The 15,635-nt window shown below is 42.6% G+C and overlaps 1 protein-coding gene across 2 annotated transcripts in view; it reads left to right on the plus strand.

Annotated features, from left to right (window-relative positions):
- The window catches only part of ak9 (adenylate kinase 9), a 156,772-nt gene that overhangs the window by 94,787 nt on the left and 46,350 nt on the right, over positions 1 to 15,635 (plus strand). For both annotated transcript variants that reach the window (XM_041187856.1, XM_041187857.1), the window contains exon 16: positions 14,940 to 15,094. In XM_041187856.1, the coding sequence (XP_041043790.1) occupies positions 14,940 to 15,094 (155 nt within the window). The remainder of the gene's footprint in view (positions 1 to 14,939; positions 15,095 to 15,635) is intronic.

A 15,635-nucleotide genomic window follows, 5' to 3' on the forward strand; every position in this document is an offset into this window, starting at 1 on the left:
TTATTCCTTAATCACCTATTGAAGAATTTTATTCTGGGTAATGATTTTACTGTCTCGCTAGCAATGTAGCAATGACTGTATTGCAGATCATGTTGATTTTAACCAACTTCAAAAAATTACTGTGGCCAACAATGAGATGAGAAATTGGCCCAACTTTCATGTTTGTTTTTTAATTCATTGGGCCTGGGGCCACATGTAGGCCAGGAAAGGATGTTAGTGAATCTGTGGGTCTTTATAACAATCGACACTGGTTTCATGGCCATTGTTAGACTTTTAATTCCAGACCTTTATTGAATTCAAATTCCACCATCTGCCTTGGCAGGATTCTAGCACAGGTTCCCCAGAGCATTATCCTGGGTTTCTGGATTACTAGTCCAGCAACAATACCACTACACCATTGCCTCCCCATGTATGGGAGAAGAGTTTGCTGATTGGAAAAAGAGTATTGGCAAGAACAATTGAGAATCAGTCACAGAAAGTAGAACACTTGACTGAGGACTTGAAATGCCTAAATCACAAACTTGTTGAGGTAAATTTAACAAAGGTCGATCTTCAGTTAAAACTTAATGAACTCCAAAACTTCTATGAAATATTGTGAAAAATGTCTTGAACAAGGAAAGGAATTGTTGGTAAATCAGAATAGTTGGTTGAATGCAGAATTAAAAACCAAAATTAACGAGCTGTCAGAATTTTGTCTTGAAAAAAACAGTGAGCTTCTTGAACTTCAAAGCAAACTGGAGAAAAATGAAGGAGAAGGTGTATGGTATGGAGTCTCATTGTTTTGAAATTATTCCTGTGAATAAAAACTCCTTGCCAAATTGTGGCCCAGTTGAGCAAAGAGTTGAACCAAGTCATATTACTCTTGTATTAACCTCAGTAATGGGCTGTACGGAAGCAACTGAAGTACCTGCAGAATTGGAAATTAAGAATTGTCAACAAAAAGGGCTGAAACTGCAAAATGATCCGGAATGGTCAAGGACCAGAAACATTGATTTACAAGTGCTTGCCGGTGTTAATACACAAGGTATAACAGCTGGAATCCAGGCAAGTGGATAGTTTGCAAAAGACCATTCAAAACCTGCCAATGAGTGGACTGATATAGTTCACAACTTATACAAAAGATTTGAAGGGTTAGAATGAACTATGAAATCCCCAAGGGTGAAACTGATTGACATTGTTCAAAAAGAAGTGAAAAAGACCTGTTTGAACTTTTTATGATCTTGTTGTTTCTTCCAATCTCTATTCAAAGATCAAACCAAACAGGAGAATGAAACCCTTTTGTGTGAAACTAAAAAACATTTTTTTTTCAAATTCATTCACGGGATGTGAGCTTCGCTGACTGGGCCAGCATTTATTGCCCATCCCTTGTTGTCCTTGAGAAGGTGGTGGTGAGCTGCCTTCTTGAACTGCTGCAGTCCATTTGGAGTAGGTACATCCACAGTGCTGTTGGGAAGGGAGTTCTAGGATTTTGACCCAGCGACAGTGAAGGAAAAGTGATATATTTCCAAATCAGGATGGAGAGTAACTTGGAGGCTTGAAGTGGCTAAAAGAGGTTTTGTTCAGAGACAATGTGATATTAATTCTGACTTACTAAATCAAAATGAGATTTTACCTCATTTGGATGAGCTTGAGAATGAAAGTATGCTTACAGCTAACAAAAAGAATGATTGGGCTGAGGACTTAAATGAAACATTCTTTGTTGAGTTAAAGACTGGGAATAAGAAGGAAAAAAAGTGCAAGTCTATGATGTGTAAACTCTGCTAATCTTCTTTCTACATTGGTTGACTTTATTTTACTTAAATATTTGTAATTGTAGTTGTGAACGGGATGGAATATTTGCTTGTATAGTATGTAACAAGCTATTTGTTAGATGTTTATGATGATAAGTGTGTGAAGCAGATGTAAAGCCATTGTAAAGAAACCTTCACACTTGTGAAGCTTTCTTTCTTTCGAGGGGAAGGTGTTACAGACCCCAGAAATGAAAAAGGAAAAACCTACATTGTTAAAAAGCGAAGGCCTGGCTCACAGAGTTGGGAACTACAGTTCCCAACAGGCCTTAATGGTTTCTGCGCATGCGCCAGCCCTGGAATAGCTGCATATGTGCAGATCGTTCCTTCTTGCAGCTTCTGTGCATGTGCTGGCCAGAGAATGGTCGCACCTGCGCAGTTGCGGAATATTCACATGTTCAGGCCGCTAGACCAGCCCTGCACATGTGCGCAGTTTTTTTAAGATTTAAAGCCAGCTCTGTGCCTGCACAGAAGAAAAAAAAATGAAAGTGAAACAGTGCGGAAAAAGGGTCAGGTGACCCAGAAGAGAATGCCATTCGGAAAGCAGTGCCAGAAGAAGCTGGACACGGGAAAGAAACAGACAGCAAGTCCCAAACCAAAGATGAATGTCCCAAAAACAGGGAGTGGGACAGGAAAAGGTCCCAAGATGAAAGCTGAAACAAAGAATGGGGATAGGAACCTGGAACAGATCCCGTTCAGTAAGTTAAAGTAAGTAGCAGAGAAAAAGGCTCCGAATTAGAGAGAAAGCTGTTGGAAGCAGAATTAAGGCAAAGTGGGCTTGCGAGAAGCCAGAAGTCTGAGGTAACAGCCAAAGGTTGGTGACTCCATACTATGGGCCTGTGAAGTAGGGATCCCTGTTGGCATGGCTGAGTATCTAAGAGTGCGTGGAAGGTGAAGCTTGAATGCACATGGTGATCCAGGGGAGAGGAACATCGAAAGGAGAGATCAACACCTGGAGGTGGATCCTTATTGAAGATTCCCAAGAGAAAACATAGCCTATTGCTTTACATGGACTGTATACTTACTGCGAACATAGAGTATAAGAGAGATTTTGTAACTTGTGTTATCCTTATGAATCTTTATATATCTAAAGGTATAGTTGGGGTGAAGGAGTACTGTTTAATAAAAGTTTTATTTTTAAGATTCATCAGCAGACTCCTGTGACTCTGTTCAGTTGCTGCCCTCCACGTTTCTAAACAAAAGATAAAATTTAGGATCTATCAAACCAGGTTTCACCCTGGGATCTAACTTGTCCAGTAGTAATATCAGCGAGGATCATAACACACCATTATAGTAAACATCTTTACCCTCTGTTATGGCACAGCAGTTGGTAAAGGCTGAGTTATTTAAAATCCCAGAAGAAACTTTGAACAACTGTCATAACCTATATTTTCAACTGGTGTGTTTGAAATGCAGCTCTGAATTGAACTCTGAACTCAGAAGCTGTCAGCAGATTAGAATGAAGGATGGAGGAGCCCATGCATGTTCTTTCTGATGTTGTAGCTCTGACATGCAAGCGCATAAAAGTCACCATGAGAAGGGTAGTGGACGCCTGGGCGACCCAGGTCTAGCAGTTTTTGCTGGATTTGTGCCTGGACTTGTATAGCCATGTGTGCGTTTCAGCAGTGGCGAGGCGAGTCAGATATAAGGCACCTTGACCTCCCTCTGAGGTGGAGGTGCCCCTTCTCAAGGAGCTAGGGAGGGGCCCTCGGGCACCCAAAAGGAGGAATGCCAGCCAGATGCCCCAGGGGCATCTACCCAGGACATTGCGAGGGTGCCCTGCTGCTCAAAGTCCCCTCTAACTGAGATCCCATCAGTAGGTCAGGACAAGGAGGGTGCACCTGCTCCAGAGCAGGAGAACCTTAACAGGCAGGGGCCATTCATGCCTTTGGCCACCAAAATCATCTCAGGCAGCAGTGCATAGCGGTCAGCAGGCTGCCTCGTACTCTGCTGCAGATCTTAGTGCTGCACCTAAAAGTAGCAGTGGGGTTAAAAAAATTAAGATTTGATTGCACAATAGTGGCATAAGTGTTCATTCAATGTATATAATCTTCACTATTGTAAATTTAGGTTGCATTTATCTATCTCCCAGTCTCAGGTATTGAATGGCCAATTGAACTCGGGGAAAGAGAGTGCGAGGTTCTTAAGCAAATTGATATAGGGAGTGACAAGGTATTGGAGGTGTTGACAGGCTTAAAAGTGAACAAATCTCCATGTCCAGATGATTTGTGTCCCAGATTGCTGAGGGAGGCAAGGGAGGAGATTGCAGGGGCTCTGACCCAAATTTTTAATTCCTCTCTGGCCACGGGGGAGATGCCAGAGGACTGGAGGACAGCTAATGTGTTCCGCTATTTAAGAAGGGTTATAGAGATAAGCCAGGGAACTACAGGCCACTGATCTCACGTCAGTGGTAGGGAACTCTTGGAGAAATTTCTGAAGGAGAGTATCTATCTCCACTTGGAGAGGCAAGGTTTGATCAGGGATGGTCAGCTTGGCTTTGTCAGATTTGATTAAATTTTTTGAGGAGGTGACCAGGTGTGTAGATGAAGGTAGTGCAGTTGATGTAGTTTATATGGATTTCAGCAAAGCCTTTGACAAGGCCCCACATAGGAGACTTATAAAGAAGGCAAAGGCACGTAGGATACAGGATAATTTGATAAGGTGGATTCAAAATTGGCTTAGTTGTAGGAGACAAAGGGTGATGACAGAAGGATGCTTTAGTGACTGGAAGCCAGTGTCCAGTGGCGTACCAAAAGGATCTGTGCTGGGTCCCCGATTATTTGTCATTTATATAAATGACATAGATGATTACGTGGGGGGTAGGATTAGTAAGTTTGTGGATGACCCAAAGATTGGCCAGGTGGTAACAGTGAGGTTGTGTGTCTTGGGCTACAGGATGATATAGGTGGGATGGTCGAATGGGCAGATAAGTGGCAGATGGAATTTAACCCTGAAAAGTATGAGTTGATACACTTTGGAAGGAGTAATTTGACAAGGAAGTATTCAATGAACGGCATGGCACTTGGAAGTTCTGAGGAACAAAGGGACCTTGGCGTGTGTGTCTGTAGATCTTTGAAGGCGAAGGGACATGTTAGTGGGGTGATGAAAAAGGCATATGGGACACTTGCCTTTATCAATCGAGGCATAGATTACAAAAGTAGGGAGGTCATGTTGGAGTTGTATAGAACCTTGCTGAGGCCACAGCTGGAGTACTGTGTGCAGTTCTGGTCACCACATTATAGGAAGGATGTGATTGCACTGGAGGGGGTGCAGAGGAGATTCACCAGGATGTTGCCTGGGATGAAACATTTAAGTTATGAAGAGAAGTTGGATTGACTTGGGTTATTTTCGTTGGAGCAGAGAAGACTGAGGGGCAACCTGATCGAGGTGTACAAGATTGAGGGGCATGGACAGGGTGGATAGGGAATAGCTGTTCCGCTTAGTTGAAGGGTCAGTCACAAGGGGGCATAAGTTCAAGGTGAGGGGCAGGAGGTTTAGGGGCGATGTGAGGAAGAACTTTTTTACCCAGAGGGTGGCGATGGTCTGGAATGCACCGCCTGGCAGGGTGGTGGAGGCAGGCTGGTGGAGGCGGGTTGCCTCACATCCTTTAAAAGTACCTGGATGAGCACTTGGCACGTCATAGCATTCAAGGCTATGGGCCAAGTGCTGGTAAATAGGATTAGGTAGGTAGGTCAGGTGTTTCTCATGTGTCGGTGCAGACTCGATGGGTCAAAGGGCCTCTTTGATTCTGTGATTCTGTGAAGGCCCTGTATTCATTCAAGGGGCCAAAATGAACCCCAAGCACCCGCCCTAATTATCTCCCATCTAGATCCTGAGTTCCATTAAGTCTCACTCAGTCTCATCTCATCGCCTTTAGTCCCATTATTGCAACAAAGATGGTACTTATGTGAAAACGATGGCTGGATAATAGACATGTGTCTTGAATCTCAGGCAGACATTATTTGGCCTCATAGGACCATAAAAATACATGAAATAGGAGCAGAAGTAGGCCACTAGGCCACACGAGCCTGCTCTGCCATTCAATAAGATCATGGCTGATCTTTGAATTCCACATTTCCATCTACCCCCGATAACCTTAGATTCTTGTTAGGCAAGGGAATCGGGCAGGGGAATCAATCTACCGCCGTCTTAAAAATGACCCTGCCTCCACTGCTTTCTGAAGCAGAGAATTCCAAAGTCTCACGACCTTCTGCGAGAAAAAATTTCTCCTCACCTCTGTCCTAAAGAAGGGACTCCTAATTTTAAAACAGTGCCCCCCCCCCCCCCCAGTTCTAGACTCACCCACAAGAGGAAATGTCAATTGCACGTCCACCTTGCCAAGACGGTTCAGGATCTTATATACTTCAATCAACTCACCCCTCACTCTTAAACTCCAGTGGGAACAAGCCCAGTCTGTCCAACCTTTCCTCAGAAGACAACCTGCTCATTTCAGGTATAAATCTAGTAAATCTCCTCTGAGCCGCCTCCATGCATTTATGTCTTTGCTTAAATAAGGAAACCAAAACTGCACACTGTATTCGAGATGTGGTCTCACCAATGCCCTGTATAACTGCAGCATAACATCCCTATTTTTATGTTCAATTCCTTTTGCAATAAAGCACAGTGTTCCATTAGCCTTCTTGATTACTTGCTGTACCTGCATACTAACTTTTTGTTACCATGCACTAGAACACCTACATCCCCTTTCACCTCAATTCTGCAGTCGCTCTCCATCTAAGTAATACTTTTTGCTTTTTTTATTCTTCCTGCCAAAGTGAACAAGTTCGTATTTTCCTACATTATACTCCATCTGCCATATTTTGGCCCACTCACTCTACCTGTCTGCAGCCTCCTTATTCACAACATTTAAAAAAAAATACATTCACGGGATGTGGGCTTCACTGGCTGGGCCAGCATTTATTGCCCATTCCTGGTTGCCCTTGGAAAAGAGGAGTTGAGCTGCCTTCCTGAAACCGCTGCAGTCCATGTGGTGTAGGTACACCCTCAGTGCTGTTAGGGAGTTGGATTTTGACCCAGCAACAGTGAAGGAATGGCAATGTATTTCCAAGTCAGGATTTTGAGTGACTTGGAGGCGTACATCCGGTTGGTGGTGTTCCCATCTATCTGCTGCCTTCGTCCTTCTAGATGGCAGTGGTTGTGGGTTTGGAAGGTGCTGTCTAAGGAGCCTTGCTGAATCCTGCAGTGCATCTTGTAGATGGTACACACTGCTGCTACTATGCGTTGGTGGTGGAAGGAATTAATGTTTGTGGATGTGGTGCCAATCAAGCGGGCTGCTTTATCCTGGAAGGTGTCCAGCTTCTTCAGTGTTATGGGAGCTGCAATCATCCAGGCAAGTGGGGTATTCCATCGCACTCCTGACTTGTGCCTTGTAGATGGTGGACAGGCTTTGGGGAGTCAGGGGGTGAGTTACTCATCGCACGGTTCCTAGCCTCTGACCTGCTCTTGTAGCACAGTATTTATATGGCTAGTCCAGTTAACTTTCTAGTCAATGGTAACCCCCAGGATTTGATAGTGGGGTATTCAGTGACGGTAATGTCATTGAATGTCAAGGGACGAATTCCATAAGTGGCAGATGGAATTTAACCCTGAAATGTGTGAGGTGATACACTTTGGAACGAGCAATTTGACAAGGAAGTATTCAATGAACAGCATGACACTCAGAAGTTCTGAGGAACAAAGGGACCTTGGCGTGTGTGTCCATAGATCTTTGAAGGTGGAGGGGCATGTTAGTGGGGTGGTGAAAAAGGCATATGGGACACTTGCCTTTATCAAGTGAGGCATAGATTACAAAAGTAGGGAGGTCATGTTGGAGTTGTACAGAACCTTGGTGAGGCCACAGCTGGAGTACTGTGTGCAATCCTAGTCACCACATTATAGGAAGGATGTGATTGCACTGGAGGGGGTGCAGAGGAGATTCACCAGGATGTTGCCTGGGATGAAACATTTAAGTTATGAAGAGAGGTTGGATGGACTTGGGTTGTCTTCGTTGAAGCAGAGAAGACTGAGGGGCAACCTGATTGAGGTGTACAAGATTGAGGGGCATGGACAGAGTGGATAGGGAGCAGCTGTTCCCCTTAGTTGAAGGGGGACATAGGTTCAAGGTGAGGGGCAGGAGGTTTAGGGGGGAATGTGAGGAAAAACTTTTTTACCCAAAGGGTGGTGATGTTGTGGAATGCACTGCCTGGGAGGGTGGTGCAGGCGGGTTGCCTCACTTCCTTTTAAAAAGTACCTGGATGAGCACTTGGCATGTCATAACACTCAAGGCTATGGGCCAAGTGCGGTTAAGTGGGATTAGGTAGGTAGGCCAGGTGTTTCTCACGTGTTGATGCATACTCGATGAACCGAAGGGCCGTTTCTACTTTGTGTGATTCTGTGACCCACCACTCAGAGTTCTTGCCTGGTAAGCTGTGCCCTGCAGACAGAGTGAAGGAGTTTCCCTCTGCAGCACCATGGGCCGTTGCATGTGTAATATTAGTCAAAGGAGCGAGTGATTTGCTTTTTTTTGGCTGAGTGTTTGATCACAGCCAATCTGAAGCCCACATTTTGATAACATCCACATGCAGAGTCTCTGATTAATCAGAAGAAGACTGAACTGCGCTGGCTGCCCAAGCAGCACAGTCTGAAACTCTCTCTAACTCCATTTGTGTGTATGGGACTCAGCCCTCCAGGACTACAGGGCAGCCCATTCCTGACAACCCTCACAACAGATCAACACCCCAGACAGTAGACAACAATGCAGCAACGGGTCAGCATCTCCACTCTGCAGGTAAGGATCATTGAAACATTGAGACGAGTGAACACAAGGGAGATGGATTCTACCAATGTAACAACAGTATCAAATCATAGGCATCCTTTTGTGGTCTAATGCTGATCGTTGTTGCAGACTCAAGCTAGTGGATTGTTAATTTACACATGTTGTTTAGATGCAGAACTTGAAAAGACAAATCATTTTACAATGTCCTTGCTTATTTTCCCCAGTATATATCACTTTTTGGGTGGGAGCTATTAACTGATGACCTTAAAGAAGCGGTCCACTTTCACCACACAAAGTTCAGAGCTTGGAGTTCTAACGTGTGCCGCACATGCAGAGTCGTTCTTTTGCGTCTTTCAAGTGGCATCTTTTTAAGGTGAAATCAGTCAATAAATGATAGTTCCCAAGAGATTTCAATGGAGAGAAGCTGGATAAAGTTTTGCTGGGCTAGTTATCGGTAATGGGGGTGTTGGTTAATTCACAGCGATCTCTCCAACTTATAAATCTTTTATCAGCTGTTGGTGTGAATTCTGAATAACACATTTTGTCATAGGCAACCAGTCTGACATTCAGCAGGGACAATCCTGGGATTAAATGAATTTCCAGGTAGAAGTAGGGAGGGATTTTTGTTCCCTGACCAGTCTCAAAATCAGAAACTAGACCTTTAAAATGGGATCATTTCTAACACTGGTTGTCAGTGAATATAGAACAAAACATTCAAACTGGGTGCGTGAATGATGCTACATTTGCAAAGTTAAAAAGGTGTGCTCTGAGTAAATTAGTTCCTTTTGGGACTGAGTCCTGTGTATGATGGGATTGACAGGCACCGGGGTCGACTCAGCAATGTTGTGACCACAGCGGATGTTAATTACTTGCACAAACCAAATTTCAGAGGGAAACTTGGCTTACAGGTCATACCCTTTTTTTTGTACTCTGAAAACAAGATGATGATGTACTGATCTCAGCAGGAAAAGTCCAATAAGCCTTTTGGGATTTTAAAGTTAAAAGGAGAAATTGTATTAACAAGAATTAAAAAAACTTAAGCACACAAGATTACAGTTACAGTTAAAATTAGCCTTAAAACACATTCCTCCTAAAAGATCCCCTACTTGGTCAAACCTACAAGTTCCAGGCTTCCAGGCAACATTCTCTTATCTATGTTTAACTGCAATAATCCAGTAATATTAACCAAGGCAAACTGCTGTAGCTCTAACTCTCTTCCACTTTGTGGTGGAAATCCAACACTTCAGAACAAAACTCTTTTTTGCAGTCCAAGACTTTTCTGGCTTGACTGGATAGCTGATTCAAACTCCATTTTCTCCCAGGCCAGAGCTACAGCTAACATCTACACCTCACAGCTCAGCTCCAGCTCTCGCACTTACCAACAGCTCAAACAGCAACTCAAAAATACCCTTTTCCCCCGCTCATCTCAGGTTCCATTGTTTTCACACCTCTTTGAAACTCAAACGCTTCCAAATATAAAATCTTTCATGTCTCTATTTTGTAGTTGTTTTTGGGTCAATAAAACATATTATCTCATCTTCTGTTTGCCCATGGAATTCTGCAAGATGCAAACATGTCTCTTGATGCCTCTGACTTCCCTTTGATATTCAAACTCTCAACTTATCTAAAAATGCAAATGTTACATCAAACCTATTCATTTGTACCTCAAACCTAACACTTCTTTCATTTTCATGTTTTAAACCCCCCAGACACACTTTCTCTTACACATTTATACATGCACACACACATACAGTCGCCTTTACAGAATAATGCAATATTCCCCCAAAATATTTTTTTTTAAAAATCCATTCTCACAGCAACATCCCTGCCTCTGGTCAGCTATAAAAAAATGTACACGAAGAAAACACCTTTCAGATGCACTTGCTTTACTGACAAATGATCACTTCGCAAAGTGGGTCTATCTGTCTATGTCAAACCTTCACAAAGGAAATAGTAAGACTCCGCTATTCCACAAGGAAAGCAATGCTTAGAAAAGTAAGTTTGAAAGGAGATTGAAATGCTCAGAAATTAATAAACAGTTAGCTAGGCATTGCTTCTTTTCCAACCAGATTGCAACAGCAATTATATTCCCTTTTTTTTTTGTAAATCCCTCTCCTACATACACTCTCTTTAACAAGCCTAGTGCATGGGGGTACATGGTGAGCAAGCTCACTTTACGCTACAATATGAAGTTCATCCACTCTCCTCAGCCCATGATCGCCAATGCAAGTGGGGTGCTCACTCACTGGTCGTTTGATTGAATAGCCAGGGCCACAGGTTAAAGGTGTCAGTGCTAGCTCTGGTGCTGGAAGTCTGGCCTCTGGGTCAGATGGTTCTGGGTTCAAGTCTCACTCCTGTCCAGACAACAGTCTAGGAAAGTTCTGACCTGTCAGAGATGCCAATTTGGATGCAAAAGATCCATGAGGCTATTTTGAAGAAGAGCAGATGAATTACCCTTGGTGTCCTGGCCAATATTTATTCCTCAATCAACATTGCACAAAACAGATTCTGGTCATTATCGCATTATTTTGGGAGCTTACTGGGTGCAAACTGGCTGTGGCATTTCCCACATTCCCACTTTAAAGTTCTTCATTGGCAGTGCAGCTATGGGACTTTTGTTGGTTGTGAAAAGCACTATTTAATTGCAAGCCTTTAAATTTTGCTATGACTATGAAGTGGTTTCAAAAGTACCAGCGTACCATGCTGGGACAGGAGGAATTGTAGCCCACGCACACGCTTACAATAATGCCAAGTTAGACTCAATGACAGGAAATAAATAGAGACATTTGCCTGGCACTGCTCTGGGCTACATCAGTTGGTTTCATCTTCAGAATCATTCCTTGGCTGTCACTCCAGCCATCGTGTCCAGCGCAGAGAGACACCAGAAACTGGATTGGCGGACCGTGGTCGGATGTTGGAGGGAAGATGTTGGGCAGCACCAGACCCTCACTCCACACATTCCTATTCTCTCTTAATAATCAGCAAGCTTTGGTGGGGAGAGGAGTTTCAGTAAAACCTTGGCCAGTTTGGTCAGAGGTTGAAAAATTAACCTCTAGCTGAATTTTAATTTAAACAATTGTAACGTGAGCCAGCCTGAAACCACAACAGCAGCTCATGCTTTTCCACTGAGCCACACTGTTATGAAATTTTCCAGTGAGTGATGAGATCTCAGTAAAGAGCAATGTTTCTCACATCTCCTATGCAATAGATGTGTTGTCAGTGCTATTTTGTCTCAGTAAACTGTTGGCAATGGAGTAGGGCTCCAGTCTGCTCTCTCTCTCCTTGAACAAAATTAAACCAACAGACTGACATATCGATGTTCAAGTGGGCATCTATTCAGCCTCACTTTCCTACCTGCAGACACACTCTCTTCCTCTCTATGTATAATCTATCCTTGGTTTTTGGCTTTTCTTGCCTTGCATCACAATATTTACCATCTTTACCATCATTCAGAGAAGAGGTAATTTTGGATTGCAACAAGATAATTTTTCATACAGGTATATTTTTACATGAAGAAGCACTGATCAATTTGTGTATTTTCTTGGCTTCGGCCTTCGGATCCTCGCGATGATGGGGTGACCTCGTGGGGGGCGCCTCTAAAAAATGAAGCGGAGCACAGGACCTCACTAATTGTAAATCCACCACTGGGGTAGTCACTCCCACTCACCTCTGAATTCAGCTTTTGCTCTATGATTGCAGCAAGGCTGTAATGAGGCTTGGGACTGAGTATCCTAGTAGAACTCAAGCTGAATATCGGTGAGCAAGTTAGTGTTATGTAAGTCCTGTTTGATAGCACAGTTGCTAATCTTACCATCATTTTGTTGATGAGTTGAGAATAGGCTAATAAGACAGCAATTGGCAGTGTAAGATTGGTCGTTTTAATGAACAAGACATACCTGGGTAATTTTCCACCTTGTTAGGTAATAGTCCTGTGTTGTAGCTGTGCAGGAATAGCTCTTCGAGAGGTGCAGCTAGTTCTGAAGCCGAGATCTTCAGCACTGTAGCTGGGATATATCATGTTTCCTTGCAGAAACTTATGCAGAATGAATTTCCATTGAGCTCTGGCTGACAGTAATGAGAAAAGTCCTGCCTGTTGGTTAAGAAGTTGTATATATGTAAATCATACATTAAAGCATGAACATATAATGATGTGATCTGTCATGGTTAATAAGTGCAGCTCTCTCATGGGCTATGCGGGCAGCAGTGGTTGTCTGGGAGTATTGCATGGCTGAGTGATACAAAATAATACTGACATAAAGCAATTAAATTTTAAAGAGGCAGGAGGAGCAAATTTCATGAAAAGCGAGATTAAAAGGTAAAGCAGGCCAAATGAATGAGAAGCCAATAGGCAATACTACTTAAGACACAAAAGCTAGTGAGAAGGGAAAGGTACATGTGCAATCACACTGGAGGAACCATGGTGAATAAGAAGTTGTTAGCCCTGGTACTCATATGTATGGACACAGTGGCCTAGTGGTAATGACACTGGACAAGTAATCCAGAGGCCCAAGCTAATGCTTTGAGGGCACACTTCCAAATTCCATCATGGCAGATGGTGGAATTTAAATTCAATTAATAAAGTCCGGAATTAAAAGTTCACCCCAGTAATGGTGACCATGAAACTACCATTGACTTTTGTAAAAACCACATAGTTCATTAATGTCCTTTTTGGGGAGGAAATCTGCTACCCTTACCTGGTCTGGTCTATGTGACTCTGGATCCACAGCAATGTGATTGACTCTGAAATAGCCTAGCAAGCCATTCAGTTCAACAAATGCTGGCCTTAATTCCCAATGACACTCACATCCCATGCAAGAATAAATAAAAGAAACCCACCCTCTGCAAAATTACCACTGAAAAACAGCAATGTGGTACAAACTAAATCATGACCATTCATATTACTTGTATTCTGAAATATTTATTATCTCAGCCATTGAAGGTGGGTAAAACTAATGTTCTCACCCCTGTTTGTTAGCCTGTTTGGTAGGAATTATGCAGTAAATGGCAGAACCCTTAAGTGCATCGACGGGCAGAGATCTGGGTGTAAAAGTCCACAGATCACTGAAGTGGCAATGCAGGTGGATAAGGTAGTCAGGAAGGCATATGGCATGCTTGCCTTCATTGGCAGGGGTATTGAGTATAAAAGCTGGGAAGTCATGTTGCAGTGTATAGAACCTTGGTTAGGCCACACTTGGAATATTGCATGCAATTCTGGTCACCACATTACCAGAAGGATATGGAGGCATTGGAGAGGGTGCAGAGGAGGTTTACCAGGATGCTGCTTGGTCTGGAGGTTATTAGCTATGAGGAGAGGTTGGAGAAACTCTGATTGTTCTCACTAGAGCGACAAAGATTGAGGGGTGACTTGATAGAAATTTACAAAATTATGAGTGGCATGGACAGAGTAGATAGTCAGAAGCTTTTTCCCAGGGTGGAAGAGTCAATTACGAGGGGACATGGATTTAAGGTGAGAGGAGAAAACTATAGAGGAGATGTGCGGGGCAAGTTTTTTACGCTGAGGGTAGTGAGTGTCTGGAATTCACTGCCAGAAGAGGTGGTGGAAGCAGGTACAATAGTGGTGTTTATGAGGCAGCTTGACAAATACATGAATAGGATAGGAATAGAGGGGTATGGACCCCGGAAGTGTAAAATGTTTTAGTTGACGGGCAATATGATTGGCGCAGGCTTGGAGGGCCGAAGGGCATGTTCCTGTGCTGTACTTTTATTTGCTCTTTTTCTTTGTTTGTAAACAATATATTGCCAAAATTAATGGACAGATTTCAATGAAACTTGGTACACAGATACGGTATGGCCCTAGGAAGAACTGATTAGTTTTTAACGAAGATGAAAATCTGGATCTGGAACCTGGATTTTTTTTAAAGAAACCATTAACAACGGGAAAGAGGACAAATTTACAATTTTTAAGAATGTTGTGGGCTGTTTTATTACAAGTGCTGTAGATAATTGTGGATTGTCTCGGGTGGTGCGATGGAATTTGTCACAAATGTGACAAAAAATGTGATTAGAGTTTTCAGAGCAGCTTATTGGATGTGGATTGGCCTGTATCCTCCTTAGTGAGATGGAAACTGTTGATAAAATTTCTTTTATCAGCTGTTTACAGTTACAGAGAATCATCCAGGCAGAGAAATGCCTCTATGAAGAATTGTTAAATTGTAATAATGTTGAGTTAACACAGCATGATGGAGTTATGCTCTCTACAGAGTGTCATCTTCGATTGTTCTGTACTTGTGTCACAAAGTAAGAGAAAATATTTCCAAATGAACTCTAGGCTGTAAAAATAGTTTTCATAATTTTATTTGGAATTTTGGACATCTTCAGTTTCTAAATTAATATGTATGAATTGTTTTGATGTTTAGAAGCTGCAAAACAAAAAATGCAAATTCCAGAGGTGACTGAGGAACACCCAGATGTAAAGGAAATTGTGAATAAGGCTATTCAGGATGCAATGCAGGCTCCTGTGGAACTGCCAATGAATACTTACATGGATGCGTTGATAAAAGCTATTTCAGAGGTAAAACTGCATATTTGTGATAAACCTGAAAGGTCAGTTTGTTTCAGTTAAGCATAAGTGTTATGGACAGGGGAGGAAGGCAAAACTCAACTCCTTTTATTTTCTCGCCATCTGTCCATAAGCAGAGTTGTTTTAATTTTTGAAATAGTTTATAACGTGTTTCCCCAAATCCTCAGTTTGTAATGTCAATTTTTAAAGTGATTCACAGAAAACTGTTTTCAGGGTTAAATCAAAAGAATCAAAAGTATAGTTTATTCATACATCCAAACCTGGGGAATGATTGCAACTTCATATACAGATACAAGCACAGAATAAGAAGATAGCAAAAAGGAATTTTTACAATTACAAATAATTTAAAAGAAAAAGCACCACAGATATGGATATCAGTTCACGTAAATGCCAGAGTCCAGAAAGTCAGAGCCCAGTGAGAGATCCTTCTCAGAGGAGCTTCGTTCAGGGGGGTTCAGTTAGCTGAAGCAAGATTTGTAGAATTCCTTTAAAGTTGATGGTTACGTAGAGAGATGATGTTAGTACACAGAGA

Source organism: Carcharodon carcharias, chromosome 5 (genome assembly GCF_017639515.1).
Source record: "Carcharodon carcharias isolate sCarCar2 chromosome 5, sCarCar2.pri, whole genome shotgun sequence".
Taxonomy (NCBI): domain Eukaryota; kingdom Metazoa; phylum Chordata; class Chondrichthyes; order Lamniformes; family Lamnidae; genus Carcharodon; species Carcharodon carcharias.